The sequence below is a fragment of the Plecotus auritus genome (genome assembly GCF_963455305.1).
Source record: "Plecotus auritus genome assembly, chromosome: 3".
Classification (NCBI taxonomy): domain Eukaryota; kingdom Metazoa; phylum Chordata; class Mammalia; order Chiroptera; family Vespertilionidae; genus Plecotus; species Plecotus auritus.
Window position 1 is genome coordinate 28,577,394 of NC_137772.1, and position 23,836 is coordinate 28,601,229.

Sequence of the window (23,836 nt, forward strand, 5' to 3'; positions counted from 1 at the left end):
CCCTAAGATTTATTTACTTATTTATCAATATAAACACATACTACTTACTATATGTGAATATATATTATATAAAATATATTTCATAACATCAAATTTTATTAGAAAATTAAATATGTATTAGCAGAGAGTTCAGTGTATGTCAAGAGCCCGGCCCTACTGAGGCTTCATAATGGTAACTGTTACTGAGATCAATAATAATATAAAAATCCAAGAAAAATAAAACATTATCAGAAAAAAAATTGGTTTCTCAAAGAATATAACAAAAAGCAGTGAAAGACAAAGCTCATTCTACATCATTTGAAGCAATTTTCTATCTATGAATGTAAAGGCAATACAAATTAACTCCAGCCATAAAATACAAACTAAACGTATTGAAATCTCTTGATTGTAACTAATGGACTTTAATAAAGAGGTTTCACACAAGACATATATTTTGAACTTTATAAAAATCATGGCTGGACCTGGCCAGGGTGGCTCAGTGGTTGAGTGTCGACCTATGAACCAGGAGGTCACGGTTCAATTCCCTGTCAGGGCACATGCCTAGGATGTGGGGTTGGGGGCTCAATCTCCAGGAGGGAGCATGCAGGAGGCAGCCAACCAATATTTCTCTCATCACTGATGTTTCTATCTCTCCCTTCCTCTCTGAAATCAATAAAAATATTTTAAAAAATTACTTAAAATTCTGGGCTGGGAGTCTATCTTAATAATAATATTTTAAAATTACCCCAAATACAACCCTTATCCTATCTAATAAAAGAGTAATATGCAAATTGACCATACCTCTGCTATACCCACAAGCCACGGCCATCAGCCAATCACGAGCAAGTATGAAAATTAACCCAACCAAGATGGCTGCGGCCACGGAGAGAGCAGGAGGCTTGAGTTGCCCCCAGCAATGGAGGAAGCCAAGCTTTCCGCCTGCCCTGGCGGGCCCAGGCCTCCACTCAAGGCTACAAAGTTTCAATTATAGAAGATAAATAAATCCCAACAAAAATGGCTGTGGCCATGGAGCAAACAGGAGGCTTGGCTCTGCTGAAGGCTACAAAGTTTCAATTATAGAAGATAAATAAATCCCAGATACCAGGGCCTCTGCTTGGGTTGCCGGAGAATGTGGCCGGCCTGCAAACCACCACAGGCCCCCCACCCAGGCCACCCCACGGGAACTCCCACCCTGATCCGGGACACCCTTCAGGGCAAACCAGCCGGCCCTCACCTGTGCAGCAGTCCTCTATCCTATCTAATAAAAGAGTAATATGCAGATTGACCATCACTCCAACACACAAGATGGTCAAAGATCCTGCCCCCATGTGGACACAAGATGGCCACCACAAATGGCCAGCAGGGAAGGGCAGTTGGGAGGGACCAGGCCTGCAAGGGAGGGCAGTTGGGGGCGATCAAGCCTGCAGGGGAGGGCAGTTAGGGGTGACCAGGCCTGCAGGGGAGGGCAGTTAGGGAAAAACAGGCTGGCAGGGGAGCAGTTAGGCATCAATCAGGCTGGCAGGGGAGTGGTTAGGGGGTGATCAGGCTGGCAGGCAGACGCAGTTAGGGGCAATCAGAAAGGCAGGCAGGCAAGCAGTTGGGAGCCAGCAGTCCTGGATTGTGAGAGGGATGTCTGACTGCCCGTTTAGGCCCGAACCTACTAGGATTGGGCCTAAACGGGCAGTCGGACATACCTCAAGGGGTCCCAGATTGGAGAGGGTGCAGGCTGGGCTGAGAGACACACCCCCCCGTGCACGAATTTCGTGCACTGAGCCTCTAGTAATACATAAAATCACAATATAATACACAAGTCTAATTCACACTATGAATCAGTGAACTTTTATAACAAAGCCAAACAACCCAGATCAGAAGAATCTATTTGATTCAATGAAAAGTTTACCCAACCTAATTTATCATATAGTCTAGGACATAGACCCATATTTTAAAGACCTGCTAATTTAGGAAGAAATTAATTAACCATTAATAATAAATCACTGTGCCAATTTTTCTTACTACATTAGAATTAAAATATGCACACTGTTCAGTTTGGTTTTGTCAAAGGAAATTAATTTAAACACCTTTTATAATAATAAAAACACAGATGTAATCCAGGAACTATATTCAGGTTAGTATATACAACCCAGTGTGGGGATTATAACTTAACAAAGGCTGATTTTATAACATATCCCACAGCTTCTGTATCTAATTAAGTCTTACTCCAACTTTCCTGAAAGCAGTCATTACAGAGACCTATTCCAATGATGTCATTTTTGCTGAACACTTTAGAAGCTTGGGGCATATTTTTGTCAAATATGCTTAATTGTAGCAAATTTTAAATTCTCTGAGAACAGCTATGATTTATGAGAAGAGACAACTGTTATTGAGAACGACTTCTGGCAAAACAGACCAAGCTAAATAAGCTTCTGGTTTATTTTTTTTAAAGGAGGGAACTGACTATTAAGATGTTTAATAAGGTTAGTTTTCTTAAAAACCATACAGGCAAATTTAAAATGGGATTTCCAAGCTTTTGAGCAGCAACAGTATCTAGGTAATAATAGTATATTCCTATACAATGTTCTCTACTATGTTAGTTCTCTGTAATCCCAAAACAGTCCTGTACTTAGCACATCTACACAAATTTCTTCTTAGTAGCTTAACTGTAGTTCTGATGTTTTTTACTAGCTGTTCATGAGTTTTGAATGTTACAGTACTATTATTATCAAACATTAGCCATTCCTTTAGCTTCAAGATACCCAGTGACTACCCTCACAATTAAGGAAGGCTCAGAAGAAAGAATATTCAAAATGATCAACTTCAACTTGTAAGGTTATTCTTAAAACTTACTTAGACACTACTACATTATGTGATGTATGCGATCTTCCTTTTTTAAGTTTAATAAAGCTATATATCTACTCTCACATTAGTCTACCTCCAGTTCAGACACACTATAGAAAACTAAATTACAGGAAAACACCACATTTATACCATATACAAGGATAAAAGAAAAATATAAGACAATGTAAATCATAAATAGCATAAAATAAAATTTTGCCAAAAAGCTACTTTTTCATTACACAACTACAGAGTCCTGAGGGGCAAGACCATACAATTTATACACTTTCCCACACAAGAAACTAACACAGGCACTTTGAGAATGTTACAGTATAATTACAAAATGACACAGGTTAATATTTAAGGAGAAATCAAGCCTCTCAAAATAAAATAAATATTTATAAGATTCAGTTTCTGTTTTGTTAAACATTAAAGAAAGGTCTTGGAACTTAAAAGGAAATGTAAAAACAAAGATGACCTAGTGAAAAGAATTCCTGATACGTTCTATTCTTTCAGGGGACCTTTCACCTAATAAATGATAAAGAATGTGGTTTGTGGTTTTAGTTTTCTTCCCAGTTCCAGAAATTGACTGATTCCTTTTGTAGTATTTACTTTTCTCTTCCCATCTGACCCCCAAACCTGCTTTGGATGTCTTTTGTAAAATTTTTCAAGACAGGGAGTGAATTCAAAGTTCATAAGCTGTTGAATAAGGAGTTAAAATGACAGTATCATACAACTATCCTGACTCTCTTTAAAGTAATATTAGTCTTCTAGAATACCAATCTAATTCTTAGAAGCAGAAAACACAGGAAGCTCAGTGTTCCAAGAAAAACTAATAGTAACTGATTCATCCTGGCTACCCAGGAAATACACAGCAAGGATCTTGTTCTATGTAAATACTGACAACAAATCTGTCTAGTAATACCTACCACCCAAGGACAGGAAAATAGAAGAGCTCATGGAACAAATGCACAATGACTAAAAAGTACAGAAAGAAAACATAAATTTGGAGATGAGAAGAAATCAGAGCTAGATGAAACACATGACAGATCAGTGAGCTATAGAGATAGAAGTAGACTGAGGTGGTAGAAGAGAAGAGATCACCACTGACAGGAGATGAGAGTGGAATGTAGGTGGACAGGAAGCGAAGTGGACAGTGGTGAGGGGTAAGATAGGAAGGAGCTAGAAATGACAGGAGTTGAATTACAAGAGACAACAACAAAAGCAGGGAGGTAGCAGACTAGGAAGGAGGCAAGCCCAGGGAAAGAGTAGTAAAGAGAATAGTAAGTATTTTCAATGGGAAGCGGAATAATGGAAAAGGCAAGAAGTAGGCAAAATGCAAAGACACCAAACAAGAAATTATGAACAGACGAGAAAAAATGTAAGCAGATAAGAGTAGAAAGGGAATTAAAGGGATGAAGTAAAAAAACAGGCACACTGAGGGAAAAAATATTTTTTGAAAATTGTTTCTGGAATTTCACTTTATTAAATTAAATTTTAAAATCTTATATTTCTTTGTTGGGTAAACTTCATACATAAGAATAAAGGTTTCCTCAACTTACAGAGAAGAAAATTTTTGATGTGGTCAACTGACTTAATTGCAAAAAGTAAAAAGAGCTGAAAAATATAAAAATTATCTTAGCTCTAACCAACAAATTAATTTTCATACCAATACATTAATGACCTTAATGATTGAAATGCTACATTTGTTTTACAAAAGCTTTCTCTGTCTCTCTGTCTCTGTGCTTATTAGTCAGCATTTGGAGAGATCCCCACTATAAAGAAAGTTTGATGGAAGTTTAAAACAAGGTTAAAACTATAACGGTTAAGATACGCTATAAATTTTCACTACCCATTTTCTCCTAGGTAACTGAAAACAGAACACAGATGAACTGAAAACAGTTCATCCTTCATTTCCACTTAGAAACAGTAAATGAAAACAAAACATTAAACAAGAACATAAAAATAGTAAAGGACAACAACTCTGAAAAAGAATGGCAATTGCTCTATTCTTGACCCTAGGAAATAACCTAGAGGAAAGAGCAACCATACCAAAGGTTTATTTGTGTAGATATAATTCTTATTTTCACTCTGAAAAAACAAGGTCATCAGATCTTAAGTCCAAAAAATTGTGCAAAATAAAAGGAGGTACACACAGAGGCTGAGAATAGATAAAGATGAATCTAAAGTCACAAAGACTGAGACAGAAGCACATCATATGAAGAAGCAATTCATCAACATCCTGCACTTTTAGAAATTATTCAGTGAAAGTCAATTTCTAGAGGCCAACATCCCAATAAATTGTTCCTATTTCTCCTATTATATCTACTAGTTCTCTATCCACACAGAATAAAACTCTGATCTTAAGTAGATTCCTAACTATAGCAGTAGAGGAAAATAACTCAAATATTATATGCAAAAGCAGATGAGTTAACAAAGATAATATAAGAAACATGTAAAGAAATATGCTAGCATCTTGTCACTTATATTTTCAGAACTATCTTCTTTTGGCTGCTCAAAAATCCTGAATAACATGGGGGGGGTCACTTCTTGAAATTTGCCATGTCTTCAGCTTTTTACCATTCTTCCATGAATATCTTAATGAGTCTCTTGGCCATATAGTCCATTCACAGGCATCTGATATTATTATTTACTTTTAGAAATAGTTGCTGCTCCACAGGATTTAGCAGACATCTTGAAGAAGAAACAAACCTGGTTCTTTGGTCTCTATTGGGGACATGCTGAAACTAGGATTCTCTCTCATACTCAAAGAGAACATGGGAGCCGAATTGTGCTGTTTCCAACGTAAGATGCCTTTAAAAAAAAAAAAAAAAAGGTTAAAAATCAATCACATTTTAAAACACAAAACTAAAAAAAGCAGTGAAAATTCTCACACATTTCTGGCTTACATTTTAGCTAAGATGGAAAAATAAGTAATTCAAATAAAAATTTAATATCTCACTTCAACTTTAAATATACTGTATTTTCCCCAAAATTTAACAGGGCATCACAGGGTATACAATAAAATTACGTCAAATAATTGAAAGTTCCTAAAATTAATTTAAAAAATCAGTTGAGATTATACAGAAATTCTGGTGATTGACTTTTTGAATTTTACCATGGCCAGGAGAGAAGATGGGCTTTGAGAAAACACTATGTCTCTACATTCATATCTTACCTGGAAATGTTATGAACAAGCCTGGTTTATACAGAGCTGTAAAATGGGCTACTAAACTGGTGACCTAGAAAATTTCTCCCAGCCATGAAATTACGTATTATCTGGTGATAACATTTGGTACTACCGAAACAGCTATAGGCAAGTCATCTGACTTTGCCCTGATTTTCTTATCTATAAAATACAGGGTTGGTTCTTCTTACAAGGGCAGGTGGTTTAAAATACAGATGTGCAAGCCATGCTCCTGGGGTTAGGCTAAAACCGTGGTGGGCAAACTGCGGCTCGCGAGCAACATGCGGCTCTTTGGCCCCTTGAGTGTGGCTCTTCCACAAAATACCACGGCCTGGGCGAGTCTATTTTGAAGAAGTGGCGTTAGAAGAAGTTTAAGTTTAAAAAATTTGGCTCTCAAAAGAAATGTCAATCGTTGTACTGTTGATATTTGGCTCTGTTGACTAATGAGTTTGCCGACCACTGGGCTAAAACATGATACTTTTACAATAAAGCCTGGGTCATTCTGACGTCTACTCCTACTTAGAGAACCACCACACTAGATCATGTTCAGGATCCAGTTCTACAACCCTAAAATCCATAAAATGGGGGTACACATTTCATTAAATTATCCAGCTTGATAGGTTTAAAATATGAATCAGTGTATCCCCTTCCTTTCCCTAAACCCCCCCAATTTAGGGAAGAGCCTGCAATTAAGGCTCATATGCCAATTGGATAAAAATATAAATACAGATTTTAAACCAAATTTTCCAAATTATTTTCTCAGGGATTTAAATAGAACAGGACTGTGGGACAATATTCATAGATATAAGTTGTTTCTATGACAGGCCATCCCAAAACATGTGCTGATGTTAAAATGGCAGCAGCATACATAATTTCTTCACTGACTCAACGTCATGACCTCCTATCCAGCAGAAGTGATCCGTAACACAGAATACTATACCTGCAGAGCGAGCGTGTGTCCTCCCTTGCTGCTAACCAGGGTGGTGGCCCATGCTTCATTCAAAGGCACTTCCTCCTCTGATTCCTCGGCTGTGGGTCGGTGATGAATGTATTCCCCTATCTGTGCAGTCTTTTAGAGCCAGTGACTCTGTTGATGCCCAACATCCCAAAATAATATTGTCAGCTCCCGACAAAGGGATACAAAACTGGGCTTTCAGAGAATACCATTTTTCTTCATCTTGCCGGATTTTGTTTGTGGGCCCTCATCTAATTCCACATGGCTTCAAAATGACTTCACTCCAGGTTTGTTACCAAAGCAACAGCATAATTTTATGGTGGCTTTAAATATAACTTGGTTTGAAGAGGCCTCTTGGCCCCAATAATGTACTCTATTGCCCAAGACAAGCTGAAAAAAATGGATCAAGATTTCACACAACAAAGCAAATGGACAGAAGTGCACAGGAAACCGTCAATAACACTCACATTCTGGTAAATTACTACTGCTAGCGTTTAAATCTAGTAAGTGTTTTAAAGAGAAAAACGGTAAGATAGCAAGTGTCTTTAATATTACTTTATTTTACATTAGTTTTCTGACACTAAATAAAACAGTCACTGTTCTATGTCCTGATGAATTACTGTTTTAGAATTCCATACCTAAAGAGTTACATTTAATCCTTACTCAGTTCTGAGATTCAAAATTCAGTTTCTAATATCAAAATGCAGTGCCCTCTTTTAAACCACTTCATTATCAACCTCTGCTCTCTGGAAAATGCAGCATTATTTCTGCAGCTCAGAGTCACTGCAATCTTTTATGCTACCTTGAACTTTTACAGCTGAGAACGTAGTGTCAACTTTTAGATGTCTCTTCCGTCTTTGGTAAAGTAAAACTCCCCAGAGAAACCACCAGTTCAGAACTAGACTGCCTGGTTTCATATCCCCTGTCTCCCTACTTACTACTTGCATTGTGATATTTGGCAAGTAACCTAATTACCTTGCTGTGCCTCCATTTCCTCATTTGAAAAATGGGATTATTATGAACCTATTTCAAAGAATTGTTGTAAGAGTTAAATAAATTAACATGTAAAGATGCCTAGGGCAGCATCTGGCACATTCAAAACCCTACATAAATGTTAGCTATTATTACTTTGTTTTATTTAGCTCCAAATTATTGTGCTGTTTCACGTGTGTACACAATGTTTGCCTAACTAAAATACTACCAACTAAAATCAGGGGTGGGCAAACTTTTTGACTCGAGGGCCACAATGGGTTCTTAAACTGGACCGGAGGGCCGGAACAAAAGCATGGATGGAGTGTTTGTGTGAACTAATATAAATTCAAAGTAAAGGAGCGGAGGGGAGAGCAAGAGAACCGGATAGAACAGCCGGATCCGGCCCACGGGCCGTAGTTTGCCCACGGCTGAACTAAAATAAACAGCTAACATTCAAAGGCTCATTGTGGTCTGTGGACTCTGTGGAGAGGGTAAGACTGGAGTGTTCCTGCCCCTAATGGTAAGTGGGATCTTCATTAGTGGAAAGAAAAGATTCCGATATATTTTTGTTCATTTCACAAATATTTACTCAGCACCTTCCATATGCCAGGTTCTGTTCTAGGCTCTGGGCATATGGCAATGAGTGACACAGAGAAGGTCCTCGCACTCTGGAAGTTTAAAGGGCCCTCCACGTGAGAGCCAAGTTTTGAAAAAGGGAACCAGAAGGACTTGTCTTCCAATCTGATGAAACACAACATTGCTTAAATGCCTTATAAGCAGGAGCCAATACTGGTATCATGGGTCACTCCAGCTTTCTAACAATGACAAAACATACAGAAATGGCTGCAAAGAAAAATTCAATAACTTCCCATGTAATGTACTCTAAGTATCTTCCATTGGTTATGAAGCACATTAAAGGGATAGTCTCCATGTTTCTGGCATATAAATAACATGTAAGAGATTTACAAACACATACACTCAATCATATTTGAACGGTTTTCATAATAGAAGCTGTGAAGGCCCAGCTCCTAAATTTTGTCCAAATATAACCTATTTGCTGTATACCCTTGTGCTTTGTTCCCCCCACCTTTCCCCTTCTTTACTTTATCTCCAAGTGGCTGCATACAAATATCAAACATCTACGAGGAAAGTGCCTGAAGATGTGATGGCAAGAGTCAGTTAGACACAATGGAGCATTAACTCCAAAACAAAACGCATGCATCTTTTTCTTCTTACATCCTCCATTGGTGACAACTCTCCACTCATCCCTTCCCCAAACAGAATGCCTTTAATTAAAGGAACTCTCTTATAAACACCAACTGGCAAAGCATTCTCAATCTTTTCCTTGCCAATGATAGCCCACTGGAATCAGAAGACAGGTAAAGTCCAATATGCTCTAATCACAAATAAGACACATTTTCAAATACTTCCCTTATTCTTTCCAGTCTTTTCAACTACTACTACTCTCCCAAGATGGAAACTGTTAGGTCCCACCATCATTCTCATCATTGTTATCTATCTATCTATATTACACATATATATATAAAAAGCCTACGCAATCATTATGACTGTTGACCAGTTACTATGATGCACATTGACCACCAGGGGGCAGATGCCCAACGTAGGAGCTGCCCCCTGCTGGTCAGTGCGCTCCCACAACCAACCTCCCGCGGTCCCTCCCCCAAGCCAGACGGCCCAAATCAGCCCGATCAGTCCCAATTGGGACTGGGCGAGACGGCCCGATTGCAAGCCAGGTGGAGCATCCCCACCCATGCACGAATTCGTGCACTGGGCCTCTAGTGTCTATATAAATCATTAGATTGTATCTGTGGAAACACAATCAAAATAAACTTCTTGCTTAAGGAAGTCAAACTGCTTAATTAAATCCAACCAAAAACTTTTCTTAATGCACAATGTACTAGATTCAACACTGAACATGTTTCAGTTATTTAATGGCAATCTGAAATATTAAGGAGAACCCCTGCAATGTAGATAATATAACATTCTTAACACTCATATAACCATGAATGTTAGACTTATTAACAAAGCAATAGCCAGCTCACTGTTTTTCATTTCCTTGGTTGGTATCAGAAAATTACTCTTCCCGTTTCATTGTCATTTGTTAATCCTTAATTAGGAATGTCACTTAGAAACTAAATATGGAAAGAGGCCTTTCAGAAAGGGCCATTAAGGCTTTCCCAATGTTAACCTTTTCCAATGTCCAAGAATTGGGTGACAATGATACACAATGGGAATTTGGATAAATAAGAGATACAGGGCTTTGGAAACTACTGAATACTCAAATAAATGGACTAATTGCAGTTCTACGCAATTTTAAAGCCATCTTCCACCTTGAAAAACACATTAATTTACTCTATGAGTCATTGTATATTGCCAACACCTTCATTTTACAGAAGCGAAAACAGTAGTAATTAATATATGTATATATTCCACATTTGGCCACTTTCAAATCAAACTCATGTACTCAAATACTTTTGAGCAACCTATGCTTATGCAAAAGTTATCCTGGCAGACTGAATGTGATAAAACATGTAGACCATTTGGCACAGGCCCGGCAAACAATCATTACTCAACATTGCTCATTAATACTGTTTTTAATTTTCCAACTTTTTAGTAAACCTAAATGATTGTAAAATTATATGATTATGCATACATAGAACATGTATAAGCTAACATGATTTAATACTATAAATAAAGCCAGTACGTTAGTGTAAAGTCACGCTATTCATCTAGAGACAAAGGTAAGTTTAACAGTAACAAAATGACCTACAAAGCAGCAGAGAACACTTCCTAAGGGGTAGTGTTAAATACTGGCTCTTATCTCTGTTTACCAATTAAGAATACAACCCCTACATGGTCTAGCATGAATTATAATTAGCAGTGAGGTGATCCTAGAGAACTAGCTCAAAATGAATAGTTAAGACCTCAGCACGTGGGCAAGTGACCATTTATTTGCAAGGCTGCTGCACCAACCCCTGAAACCTGATAACTTCCAAACACTGGAATCCTACAGAAATTCATTACCTGCCTCAGGCTAGAAAATATATTTTTCAAGTCCCTACACAAATTTTTAAAAATATCTACAGTGTCACTATTACAGCATCCAGTTTTTTATAGCACTTCAAAGAGTCTCGGTAACACATCATTTATTACCATCGGGAAAATGGAAAGATAGTTTGGAGAGCATATGCTTTCTTAAATAAATATTAAGGTGAATATTAAAAGTAACCCTACGCCCTCATTAGGAAAAAGAAAATCTTTGTGTTTCCCAGCCCAATCTCGATCCGTGGGACAAAGCACATTCCCCCTCCCACGCCGAGAGTCACACCCGGGGCGCGCCGAAATGGGGCGGGAAGAGGCAGGGAACTCCGGGGTAATGACCAGGCACCGCTCCTTCCCGCCGGGTTTAGCATACAGCCGCTAGATCCACGTGGACCTCCCGGCGGGGGCGCCGAGACCCACGCCCACTAGCAGCCCGGCAGCCCCGGCCCGCCCTCCCGCGGGGGCGAGATCGCGCGGCTGGGACCCGCAGTGGGCGGCGCGCGCGGCCGGGGACCCGCAGAGGGCGGCGCGCAGCCGGGGGTCGGGGCCGGGGGCGGGGCCGGCGGTGACGCGCCACGGGGGAGGGGAAGGGAGCCCGGCTCCACTCACGCGCGGGGGCGGCACCGGGCCGTCGCTGCGTCTCTCCCGTTCAAACACTCTTAGTGGGGGTGGAGGGGGGCGGAGGGGGACGGAGGGGGGCGGGGAGGGAAAGACCTGGTTCCTCGTCTCTTCCGGAAACCGACGGGCCGGCAGGAAATGACGAAGCAGAGGTCGTTCAGGTCCGTGCGGTAACCGGTTCCCGCGAGCCCGGCCCCGACTCCGGGGAAAAGGGCCCCGCGCCGAGCAGCCTGGCCGCCTGCCGCCTCCGGAGCGAGCAGTGTGAGTGGACCCGCGTCCCTGCGCGTCCCGGGCCCGATCTCGCGTCACCCGACCCCGCCCCCCGCCCGCGCGCCGCCCCGCCCCGCCCCGCCCCGGCCCCGCAGGGGAGGGAGGGTGGAAGGGGGATGGAGTCGCGCCCGCCCCACGCCCCCCTCCGGGTGCTGTGAGGCCCCGAATACCTGCCTTTCCTGTGTTCGGAGCCTCTCGGGGTCGCAGGGAATAGTGAGGCCCCGAGTTCCAGAAACGCAGACGGGGAAGTGGAAGTAGCCGCTCTGCGGCGCTCACTGGGCGGGCGCGCCGGCCCCGCCGGGGGTTCAGCGGGAGTGTGTGAAGCTTGAATCATACTCAGCCAGCGAGCGGCGGAAACGCGGCGACCTGGCAGCTCTGGAGGCCCCTGCCTGCGGCCACTTCCTGAGAAGGATTATATTCTGGACCCGCTCAACTGGATTTTTTTTTTTTTTTCCCCTGGAGGAGCAGGTCTCACAAGATTGAGGTCAGGGCCGGAAGAGTTAAGGCTTGGGAGTCAAATGCATGTGACAACCCCCCCCTAGACTGTGTGACATTTGGGCAAGTTATACTGTGTGACCACCGCCACCATCCCAGGTGCTGCTGTAAAATGGAGCTTTAGTGCCTCCCCGCAGGGTGGTTGTGAAGATTGAAGGAACATGTGGGCTGCCCAGCACGTGAACCCTCAAATGTTACTTGCCTGCCTTCCCTTGGCTTCCTCCTGAAGGCCTATGTTAGCTTGTGTACCCTTCTGACTCGGCAACCCAATCCTTCAGTGTTTCAGAGGACTGAGAAAGAGAAAATCACGGTTATGCAATGGATTGTGTTAGGAGGAACTCTTGGAACTGTATAAGTGATTCTAATCTGAGTTTGTATCAAAATAACAAAGCACTCTTTGAGAGACAAAAATGATAACATTCAAGACACGATGACAAGTGATAATCCACTTTAGAACCACCTAGACATGGTATCAGCAAGCTAATTTTAAAATTTATGATATAATCACTAATCCCTAGAAAACTTCTAGTTATCAACGTAAAAGTTTATCAAACTAAAACTAAACCCTAGCTGTCATATTTTTATCAACGTTATCTCTGGATACTAGTATTTACCTGGGACTTAAGTCAGCTCACCCTAGCTGCTGAAATCGTCCAAGCATTACTGTACAGGAAAAACGTAAGAAAAAAGTTTAGTTTTCTCAAATGATGAATTTGAGAAATCCATGAATCATGATCCAAGCACAGGCTAGTTACATTTTAATGCCCCTGGGCATTTTGCTTTACACTCAAGAGGAAGGCTGTGGTGGTATGCGGGAACCGCTCCGGTGTCTGTATGTGTGCTTGGTTAGACTGTGGCATGCTGGAAGGGGGTGGTCATAGTTCAGGCCACACGTGAGCCATCGGTCCATACTGTGACTTTGGACAAAACCATTCTTCATTCCTGGCAGCCTTACAAAGCCATGCCATTGGTCATGATGGAGAAGTGGACAGGACAGGTCTACCCTCAGTACAGATCTTTCACAACAACAGTACTAAACATACCTCCAGTGCATTTCCCTGGAACTGTGGAACAGTAGTGTCATTGCATACCAAATGATGTCGTCTAATGTATGTTATATAATTCACGTTAAATTTTTACCGTCTGGGTCAGCAATAATTTGAAATCCTCTGTAATTACTGGCATATTTGTAGCAGGAGGAAGATAAGCTCTGTAGGACTACACCATTTATTGAGTGGTACATAAACAGAATTTTGTGAAAAATTGAAGCCAGAAATTAACCTGGTTCAGATCCATTCAGGTGTTAGGAAACAGGTAGGAAACACTTTCATAATTTGTCAGATAAATGGCACCTGCCAAATGTTCTAGTGGCCACTGCTATATGTTTCCTGCTTCTTCCCTGACTTGTTAATAACTGCCAATCCTGAAAGCTACCATCTTTGCTGAATAATTGTTCCTGGCCTTTTTCAGCATCTTAAATCAGACATCTAAAGTCATCTCTTTTTGCCAAACACAGTTATTGTTATTTTACATTTTGGAACCAACAAAATCATAAATCATAAGCAATTATTAGTCTCTGGTCTTCCAAAATTTTTCATTCCTAAAGTAGATTGATTACTTATTATTGATCATAATTATTATATTCAGAGAAACTCTGCAGTTCAGTTTTAAGGAATAAGAATTGAAACTCTGTGCCAAATCCCCCTGTGCCTCTTACTCTCTTAAAAGAAAATTCACAGCTAGACTTTAATATATAGGATATAGATATGGTCTGATGTTTAGTATTTATCAGGGGTCCTCAAACTACGGCCCGCGGGCCACATGCGGCCCGCCGAGAACATTTATCCGGCCCGCCGGGTGCCACTGCCTGTCCTGCTTAGCAGCCGACTCGTCCCAGGCCCGCAGTGCGCATAGGAATTTGTTCATAGTTTTTTTTTTAAACTATAGTCTGGCCCTCCAACGGTCTGAGGGACAGTGAACTGGCCCCCTGTTTAAAAAGTTTGAGGACCCCTGATTTAGATCTTGCATCTATAGATTACTATAATTTAAAGTAAGTTCTGTTTATTATTCCCTGGCTAATTTTTACAAGACATCTTTATATTCATCAGACACCAATAGATGTTTTAGGGAAATTATTCTTCCCCTCAGTGTTAACAGTTTAAGTTCAATGCCATTCATGATACTCACTTTATTGTAAATGAGTACATTATGTCCTCAAATGTCTGACAAAGACTTCAGATATCAGCAAGGGACAAACATGCCACTTGGCTTAGCAGCAGACCTCTGAGGAAATTTTATTAATTTTATGCCGAGGCACACTGTAAGAAAGAAAGCAGACTCTGCCCTTAATACACACTTATCAACTTACTGAGCCAAATCTACATTATAGATTATTTTGAAGGCTTACAGGTTGAAAAATATTTCAGTGGATGAAGTTCTGCAATGTCTTCATTGTTAGAGAATATCTATGGGGAAATTGCAAAACAATTTCTTGGACATTTCAGATACTCTTTTTCTTGGTATTAGAAAATGGCTGTTTTATTCTTAAAAACTACAGTACAGTTATCACCTATCATTTTGTTCAGCTTCCTTTTTAAGAATGTCTAAAATAACACTTCTGGATTTCTTTTACATATTAGGTCATTTTACTTAGACTTACCTTTTATGTCCAACACAAAGGAGGAACTCTCTATTAAAGGGAAAATTCATTTACCTTCCCAAACACAAATAAGAAACCATTGCTCTTTTACTGCCTAGTTGATACAGTTGCTATTACCACTCTTATTTTCTGTGGGAATGTCCAAAGAATGCATTTCCATGAATAGAAGTCACAGCTGTGTAAATAGCAAAAAAGTAACTTTTTATCCCATAGCTTCTTTCAACCACATTTGGCCAGTCAACCAAAACTAGATAAAGCTCCAGACGTTTTCCAGTTGCATGGGCGGCTTGTGGAAGAGCATCGTCATGGCTGTCACATCTTTTCTGGGCTGCTGTCACGAGTGCAGCACTTTCTGAACATCACAGCCAGTTGTTTGGGCCTGTGTTTCAGAGTATTCACTTGCTTTAACCTGGGTGATAGTCACTGTTTGGAGACTGTGCAGTGATATTTCAGCCTGTATCCCTTTACTAATACGATTTTTTAATCCCAAGTTTTAACCTTTATGTAGAAGCTGTAATGTTTCAAAGTAAAAAATAAGGGGAGGACACCTGGCTGGTGCAGCTCAGTGGATTGAATGTTGTCTCATGGACGAAGGGGTCCTGGGTTCGATTTCTAGTCAGGGCACATGCCCGGGTTGTGGGCTCAATCCCCTGGGGGAGGTGTGCAGGAGGCAGTCAGTTAATGATTCTCTCTCATCATTGATGTTTCTCCCCCTCTTCCTTCCTCTCTGAAATCAATAAAAATATTTTTTTAAAAAAATAAGGGAAGGTGATCAACCAAAGAACTTGTATGCATATATGCATAACCCATGGACACAGACAATAGGGTGGTGAAGGCCTGGGGTAGAGGGTGGGGCAGGCTGGAGAGGGTCAATGGGAAAAAAAGGGGGACATATATGATACTTTCAACAATAAAGATTTAAAAATAAAATATAAGGGGGGATATGTTACATGCCTTAGTTATCTAGACCAGGGGTTGACCAACTTTTTCTTAAAGGACCAGATTAAAAATATTTTAGGCTTTGAGAGCTCTGAGGCAAAAATCAAGGAAATTATGTAGGTTATTATAACCATTTAAAATGTATCTGTTTAGAAATGTAAAGCCATTCTTGGCTCCTGGGCCATACAGAAACAGGCAGCAGGGCTGGGGTTGGCTGTATGCTTGCCAGCCCTTCTCCAGTCATACCATCCCTCACTAACAGAAACCCTGGTTCTTTTTTTCTCTCTTTCAGCCACATGCCTGGGGATTACGGAGTGATGGGTGATGATGGCTCTATCGATTACAGCGTTCATGAGGCCTGGAACGAAGCCACCAACGTTTACTTGGTAGTGATCCTCGTTAGCTTTGGTCTCTTCATGTATGCCAAGAGGTAAATCTTTGAGTACTTCAGGGCAGATAAGAAACTGGGCATTTAAAAGCTCTACAGATTTGTTTGTTTGTTTGATCTAAATTGAACGCACAAAAATAATGTCATCAACATTTTTGTTCCTGCTCTGAAAGCACTGTCTGCTTATGCCCTTGAGCACTGGGCACTGAGGTTTGGCTTGGAAAACCCTGTTGCTTTAAGAGATGGAGATTTAAGTGTAGCCCTTGGCACCCAGCCCCGCTGCACTATACTCCCATTCTATCATATCTAACACAGCTCCATTTTATCACCCAGCCTGTGTTCACTGGCACCCTTGGATGAGCACACATGTTGGCCCATGTCCCTAAAATGCAGAGACACTACTCCTGTGTGTTTAGCAATTCTCTCTTTGCACATTTTAAGTGTTCCCTTCTGTTTCCCGTACAAGACTATTTTATAGCACTTATCCTATATAATAAAAGGGTAATATGCAAATCGACCAAACGGCGGAACGACCGGCTGCTATGACACACACTGGCCACCAGGGGGCGGACGCTCAACGCAGGAGCTGCCCCCTAGTTGGCAGTATGCTCCCACATGGGGAGCACTGCTCAGCCGGAAGCTGGGCTCATGGCTGGCGAGCGCAGCGGCAGTGGCAGGAGACTTTCCCGCCTCCAGGTCAGCGCTAAGGATGTCCGACTGCCAGCTTAGGCCCGCTCCCCACAGGAGGGTACAGGCCGGGCTGAGGGACACCCCCTCACCCCCAAGTGCACAAATTTCATGCTCTGGGCCTCTAGTTGAACAATATGGTATTATCTGATTACTTATCTGTCTATTCCACAAAAACTTCAGTCCCTTGAGAACAAGGCCTGGTGTGTCACATAGTATAAATAAATATTTCCTACTTTAATTCTAGATTCCGTAGCATAATGTAACTGTTCTCTCTCATACTCTCTCTGACTCCTTTCCCTTTTGGGGGGGCGGGGGTGGGAAGCTGCTTTGGAAAGGAAAAGCACTATTAGTTGAACTGAGTTGCTTCTGCTTATAGGCACGTACTTTATGGTATCCTCTGCCAAAGTAAAAAAGACAGTAGATAGCTCAAAATAATTAGTAATCCAGAAATTATGAATGTTTGATCTGGGGAGTAGTTCAGAGCCTATATTTGCTCTCAGACACACAGGCTCATCCTTCCTAGCTGCCTGACCCCTGAAGCAGCTAACCCATTGGCTGTCTAGACTGTAGGGGATGGGTGAGGGATGGCTCTACATATCAGCACTGGCCCACTTGCAAGAAACAGTGTTCCACTAAAAATAGCCACTGCCTCCTCCCACCCCACAGTTTTAAAAGTAGGGGCACTGTTATCAATTTTAAATAGATGGCCATACAGAAGCTCCACTGAAGTCATGCTATTGTATATGAGAAATATGCTTCTTTGTTATTTTCCAAAGTTAAGGTCTGCTCACATTTTGTTTATTATCAAACCCAGAAAGTTAGCTTTATTTGGAGGACAGGAGAGGGAAGGGGGGGAAAAGTCAGATATTTTCTTGCTTATGCATTTTTCCATACAGTATTTGGCTTTTGGAAGGGTAGGGAGTGAAAGCACAGTAGAGGCACATCACTGTTGTATTAAGTGGATGTGTTTAGCTACTTTCTTTTCTTTTGTATATCCCTGTGGCTATACATATACTGCTTCATACTTTTTTAAAAATATGTTTTTATTGATTTTTAGAAAAAGAAAAAGGGAGAGGGAAAGAGAGAGAGATTCATCGATTGGCTGCCTCCCAACTGGGGATCGAACCTGGGCCATGTGCCCTGACTGGGAATCAAATTGGCAACCTTTTGGTGCATGGAGTGACGCTCAAGCAACTGAGCCACAGAGGCCAGTGCATATAGCTTCATACTTTTTAGTGAAATAAAGAATACTTGAGTCAGGGAAGCATCCACAGAGACAAAATAAAAGATGGATTCCTTGCTATTTAAGTCCTTAAATGTAGTTTCCCATTACAACGATCCTAAGAATATTATAGTCCTATAGGTATTAATGCAAATCTCTCTTCTGCATTGGTTTTGTGTTTTAGGAATAAAAGGAAAATTATGAGGATATTCAGTGTGCCACCTACAGCAGAAACTTTGTCAGAACCCAACTTTTATGACACAATGAGCAAAATTCGTTTAAGACAGCAGCTGGAAATGTATTCCATTTGTAAGTATATTCTGTGCTGTACTATATACAGAAGCATGTTTAAAGTAGAATTTTTGGAATGAACCCAGTTAGTAAAAGGTTGTCAGAAATAGTCGATAATGAAAACGGTGTGCCCTTTTCAGATGCTCATCACAGTGTCAGCAAAGGAGGTTTGCATGAAGTTAATGCTTCAGGACCCTGTTCTTGAACGGGCCCTTCCAAGACTCTGAGAACCACCCTAGGAATGAATACGTGGAATTGTACTTTTGTAAATTTTGCAAAAAAAAATAGCTATTTTAGCCCTAACCGGTTTGGCTCAGTGGATAGAGCGTCAGCCTGTGGACTGAAGGGTCCCAGGTTTGATTCCGGTCAGGGGCATGTACCTTGGTTGCGGGCACATCCCCAGTAGGAGGTGTGCAGAAGGCAGCTGATCGATGTTTCTCTCTCATCGATGTTTCTAACTATCTATCCCTCTCCCTTCCTCTCTGTGAAAAATCAATAAAATATATTTTTTTAAAAATAGCTATTTTAATAATCAGTTAAGATGGCTATCTCTTCCAATTCTAATTTTCCCTCCTTTGTACCCCCCCTCTCTGTGGAACGGCATTAAAGTGGCCAGGAGCATTTGGGGGAATCTAAGGGAAAGTTGAGTTGGAGCTACTTTTAGCTGGGTTTTGAAGTTTTATTTATGGAGTTTGCAGTCACTCTCTTCTATTATAAGTAAATTACTACAAGCCAAAGCAGAAGAGGAATGGCTTCCAGGAATATGGCATGTGATATTAATGTGCAAGGTCAGGGGTCATATCTCAATATCAATATGTTCTATAGTACTGAACACGGTGACTATATAGTTGGTGGGGAAGAAACAAAGTTTAAAATGTACAGAGTCAGAATGTATTGTAGACCACAACCATTTATGCCACCCTTAAAAAGAATAAGGGTGTTATTTCTGTGGTGTATCATTAAGCTGAGAAAAGCAAAATGTAATAGTATATTATACTATGCCACTCAAAGTCAAATGACCACAATATCCCTTATATTATCTACATATAATATAAATGTTCTATGTAATTATGCAAGCATAGAGAAAGGTTTGAAGAGATACACATCAGATTGTTAACATTATTACCTTGATGGGGAGAGTGTGGGATTTAAGAAAAAAGACTGGATACTTTTTAAAAGAAACATATCTGTGTAAAAATGTAAGTGTGTGTGTGTGTGTGTGTGTGTGCATAGAAAAACCAAAGAGTGAAATTTTTGGTGAAAAATAAAATCTATAAAAAATTCTTTAGCATACATTTTGTCCTAAGAACTGGTAACAGCAGTTCCTTTGGGGAAAGCAACTGGGTAGGCAGCTACAGGACTGATCAGCTAAGAGGAATACACTTTCACTGTTTTTTTCTTTTGTTCCTTCTGCACTTTGTACCATATGGATGGCTTACCAGCTCAAGCTAAGCAGTAAAACTAACATAGCAGCTTTATTCACAATAGCCAGAAGGTAGAAACAATCCAAGTGTCCTTGATGGATGAATGGATACACAAACAATGGTACATAAATATCAGTACAGTAGAATGTTATTCAGCCTTTAAAAGGAAGACAATTCTAACATATACTACAACATGGATGAACCTTAAAGACATTATGCTTCATAATTATTCTTATAATTAAGTAAAATAAGCAAGTCACAAAAGAACAAATATTGTATGATTTCACTTATATGAGGCAAATTCATAGACAGAAAGTAGAATGGTGGTTGCCAGTGACTGGGGGAGGAGAAAATGGGGAGTTATTATTTAATGGGTAGAGTTCAGTTTGAACGATCAAAAGAGGTCTGTGTCTGGATGGTGGTGATAGTTGCACAACAATGTGAATGTAGTTCATGCCACTAAACTAAACACTTAAAACTGACTAAAATGGCAAATTTTATGTATATTTTATCACAACAGAAAAAAATCCTTTAAAAAATTTAAGCATTTTTTAAAAGTATAGCATCAGAAGCTTTGTAAGGAAAATTATAAGGGAAGAATTAAGTTTTCATTGATGCCTAGTCAAAACAGAAGTTACCTCCTACCAGTAGTATATTCAGTAGTATAACATATACAATTATAAACCCAGTGTACAGGTTTTTTTTACTTCTTTGATGGGAACAGCATAAAATAAGATCAGAATTCCTGTCTTTGTAAGGCGTATCAGTTTTCTATTGCTGCTATAACAAATTATCACAAATTTTGTAGCTTAAAACAACACAAATGCATTGTCTTACATTTTTATAGGTTAAAAATCCTACAACAGCCCTAACTGGTTTGGCTCAGTGGATAGAGCGTCAGCCTGCGGACTGAAAGGTCCCAGGTTCGATTCCGGTCAAGGGCATGTACCTTGGTTGCAGGCACATCCTCAGTAGGGAGTGTGCAAGAGGCAGCTGAATTGATGTTTCTCTCTCATCGATGTTTCTAACTCTCTATCCCTCTTCCTTCCTCTCTGTAAAAAAATCAATAAAAAAAAATCCTACAACAGTTTGGCTGGAATAAAAATCTAGGTATGAGCAGGGTTTTCTTTCTGTTTCAGATGCAGAGCCAGCAGCATTGCATCTTTCTGCTCATTCTTCCATTATTATATCTTCCCCTCTCTGAACTCAGCCAGGAAAGGTTCTCCAATTTTAAGGGTCCATGTGATTAGGTGGGACCAGGTAATCCAGGGTAATCTCCTCCTCTCTTACCTTACCTTGATCACATCTTCAAAGTCCCCTTTGCCCTGTAAGGTAACATATTCACAGATTGGGGGGATTAGGATGTAGACAATTTTGGAAGCCATTATTCTATAAACAATGAGTGTGTGTGGATCTGTACATTTATTGAATCCCTGATCATTGGAGCATTCTTAGTGTTTGTGACATATCTAGCCCTAACAAAGTCTGGTGGTTCAAGAGGAAATAGCAAACAAAATTCTTTTTCTTAAAAAGGACTCCCAAAGTTGTATAAGCTTTAGGCCACAAAAATCTGAATTTACCCCTGAGTACTGTAAACAAGAAGTATCTCTTTCTTGGCTAAGAAACAATGAAGAGACTGAAAATTTTAAAGCTAAATAGTCAGTGACATTCCTAAAGATTTTAGCCCTGTACTTTCTCTAGTTTTAGGTTGGGACCATTCATTTTATTTTATTTTTTTAATTTTTTTATTTTCTTGTTGACAGTGTTATAGATGTCCCCCAATTTTCCACCCCTTCTCCCAGCCCAGGCAAGACCATTCTTCAAATAAACATTTCTCAGAAGTACAAAGAGAATACAGAATTGCTTTTTTTTTCCCATCAAGTTTATAGTAATCACAAAGTTCAATAATAATACATCTCTTAGGCTTACAAGTTAAAATATAGTCAAATTCCTTATTATGTGGACAAAAGCATTTTTCTTAATTATCTTAAAGTGGAAATAAAGGGCAAGAAAGAAGTCAATTGCAGAATATTAATTTAACAGCTTAATTAATGTTTACCCCATATTTTAAAGCTCTGACTAATCCTGATATACAAATAATAGTAATACAATAGCATATAAAATGGATATCAGCAATGTTGAGATATTAGAGGATCATAAAGTATAATAAAAATTTCCTCCAACAGAAAAAAGTTTAATTCTAAGCTAATTCTTTACTGAGATTCATGACTTGTCGTTTAATGATATTAACTAGTAATTATTTTGCTATTAAGTTTATCTCTTTTTTCTTGTTTTTTTGTTTTGTTTTGTTTGTTTTTTTAATAGCAAGGAAGTATGACCATCAACAGCCACAAAACCAAGCTGACAGTGTGCAGCTCTCACTGGAATGAAATCTCAGAAAATGAACAACATAAATAATTGCTAAACAGTATTGTAGCAAGCTCCTAATTCCACCAAGTCATGAACAGCATCTTTAAAAAATCTTCTGTCTCCATAAGATAATTTTTCTTGTGACCTTTATCCAAAATTTTTGGTGTGTTTTCTTTTACTTTTTTAAATTGCATCTCTGAGTCATTTGTTACGCAAATAAAAAAATGGCTCAGAAGACCTGGAAATGGGAAGAAAGACTGTAACCAGAGATGGTGATTTTACTTTGTGAACACCTTTGATTTCTTCAGGATGCAATCTGGAGTGAAAACCCATATTTGGAAGCGAGAATATGAAACTTATGCCACTTGGAGCTGAAATTTTTGTAAAATAAAACATAGAAATCGAGTCATTGGTATAATTTCCTCTCAGATTGTATTCTGTGATAAATGTAATATGGAAAACTGACTGATTTGTGTTCTCATTGCTGTTGGTTGCTACTCTTTAATTGAATTACTACTTGCTTCTTCAGAACTTGCATAGTGGACTGTCTTTCTATATCATGAAGCATACCCATCTGCTGATTACGGAAGCCTTCTGGAATTTTTCCCTCGTGTGTTCTTAGGAGTTCGTTTGTTTTTTTCTTTAATCCTAGAGTTTCATTTCCACCACAAGAGTCTTCTTTCGACCATACTGGGGCCATGTTGCCAAATAAATGGGCACCTCTATAATTGTTGTTAGCAACTTGCTTTTCATCATATGACTCTCGATGTTTAACGTAACTGGTTTCTTATGCTTTCTTAGCATAATAAGCTTCCCTGAAGACTCATATCTTGTACCATTTTCTACTGTACATTGAAATGTTTTTACCTACTTTGTCATAAGTAAAAGCTCATTCAACGTAGTGGCAGGGAAGTTTAACTGTCCAGGTAACTGGCCAAGAATTGGTTTTTTAAGCCAAAATATTCTTAATTCTAGGAGTTAGGGTTAATATGTCAGCATTATTTTCTTTTCCCTTTATAATTGTAAAGTAAAAGAATATAAATTTTAAATGAAAAGGTTTAGACCAAATAAAATCATTCAGGGAAATTGCATTTTCTTTTAAAATTATATCATTCAAAAATGTATATATTGTCTGAGGTAAATTGTTGATCAAATGGAGTAATTCTTAACTCACAAGTGAGTGAATGCACTGCCTATACAAAGAATGAAAAACCATGTATAACTACAACCATGTATAATTAAACAGTTATAATTACAGGCTGGGGGTAGCAGAGTGGCAAGGAGACGGTCTTCTTAAACTTTGCTTTCCTCAAGGAGACAGTGTAAATTTCCATCAGCAGAGAATGTAACCGAGCAGGAACAGTTTACTTGCTGTCACTGACATGTGACACAATCTGGACAAATTTCAAACCCGGCCATCTCAGATGATTTGTATAGTGTATATAAATAAATATAAATCACAATGAAATTGTGATTGTTTTT

At 39.8% G+C, this 23,836-nt stretch overlaps 2 protein-coding genes across 8 annotated transcripts in view; one reads left to right on the forward strand and one right to left on the reverse strand.

Moving 5' to 3' along the window:
• SLC20A2 (solute carrier family 20 member 2) overlaps positions 1–23,836 on the reverse strand; it is a 108,843-nt gene that overhangs the window by 84,583 nt on the left and 424 nt on the right. Inside the window, exons 1-3 of one of the 5 annotated variants that reach the window (XM_080662883.1) lie at positions 11,703–11,913; positions 6,939–7,343; positions 5,524–5,625 (exon numbers count right to left, since the gene is read on the reverse strand). The exons of 1 other annotated variant lie outside the window; for it this stretch is intronic. The gene's annotated coding sequence lies outside the window, so the exon portion shown is untranslated. Of the gene's footprint in view, positions 1–5,523; positions 5,626–6,938; positions 7,344–11,597; positions 11,914–23,836 lie in introns of those variants that run through there. 3 more of the 5 variants (XM_080662884.1, XM_080662887.1, XM_080662878.1) reach the window with 3 other exon arrangements.
• On the forward strand, positions 11,726–23,827 carry SMIM19 (small integral membrane protein 19). Of its 3 annotated transcripts, none has more exons than XM_080662889.1 (4): positions 11,726–11,867; positions 16,262–16,399; positions 18,454–18,578; positions 22,310–23,819. In XM_080662889.1, exons 2-4 carry the CDS (start codon positions 16,266–16,268, stop codon positions 22,372–22,374), a joined length of 324 nt encoding a protein of 107 aa, XP_080519015.1. In that variant the 5' UTR covers positions 11,726–11,867; positions 16,262–16,265; the 3' UTR covers positions 22,375–23,819. The 3 variants fall into 3 exon arrangements, with proteins under 3 accessions (XP_080519015.1, XP_080519016.1, XP_080519017.1); XM_080662890.1 differs by lacking the exon at positions 11,726–11,867 and adding an exon at positions 11,957–12,360 and having other exon boundaries at positions 22,310–23,827; XM_080662891.1 differs by lacking the exon at positions 11,726–11,867 and adding an exon at positions 11,977–12,840.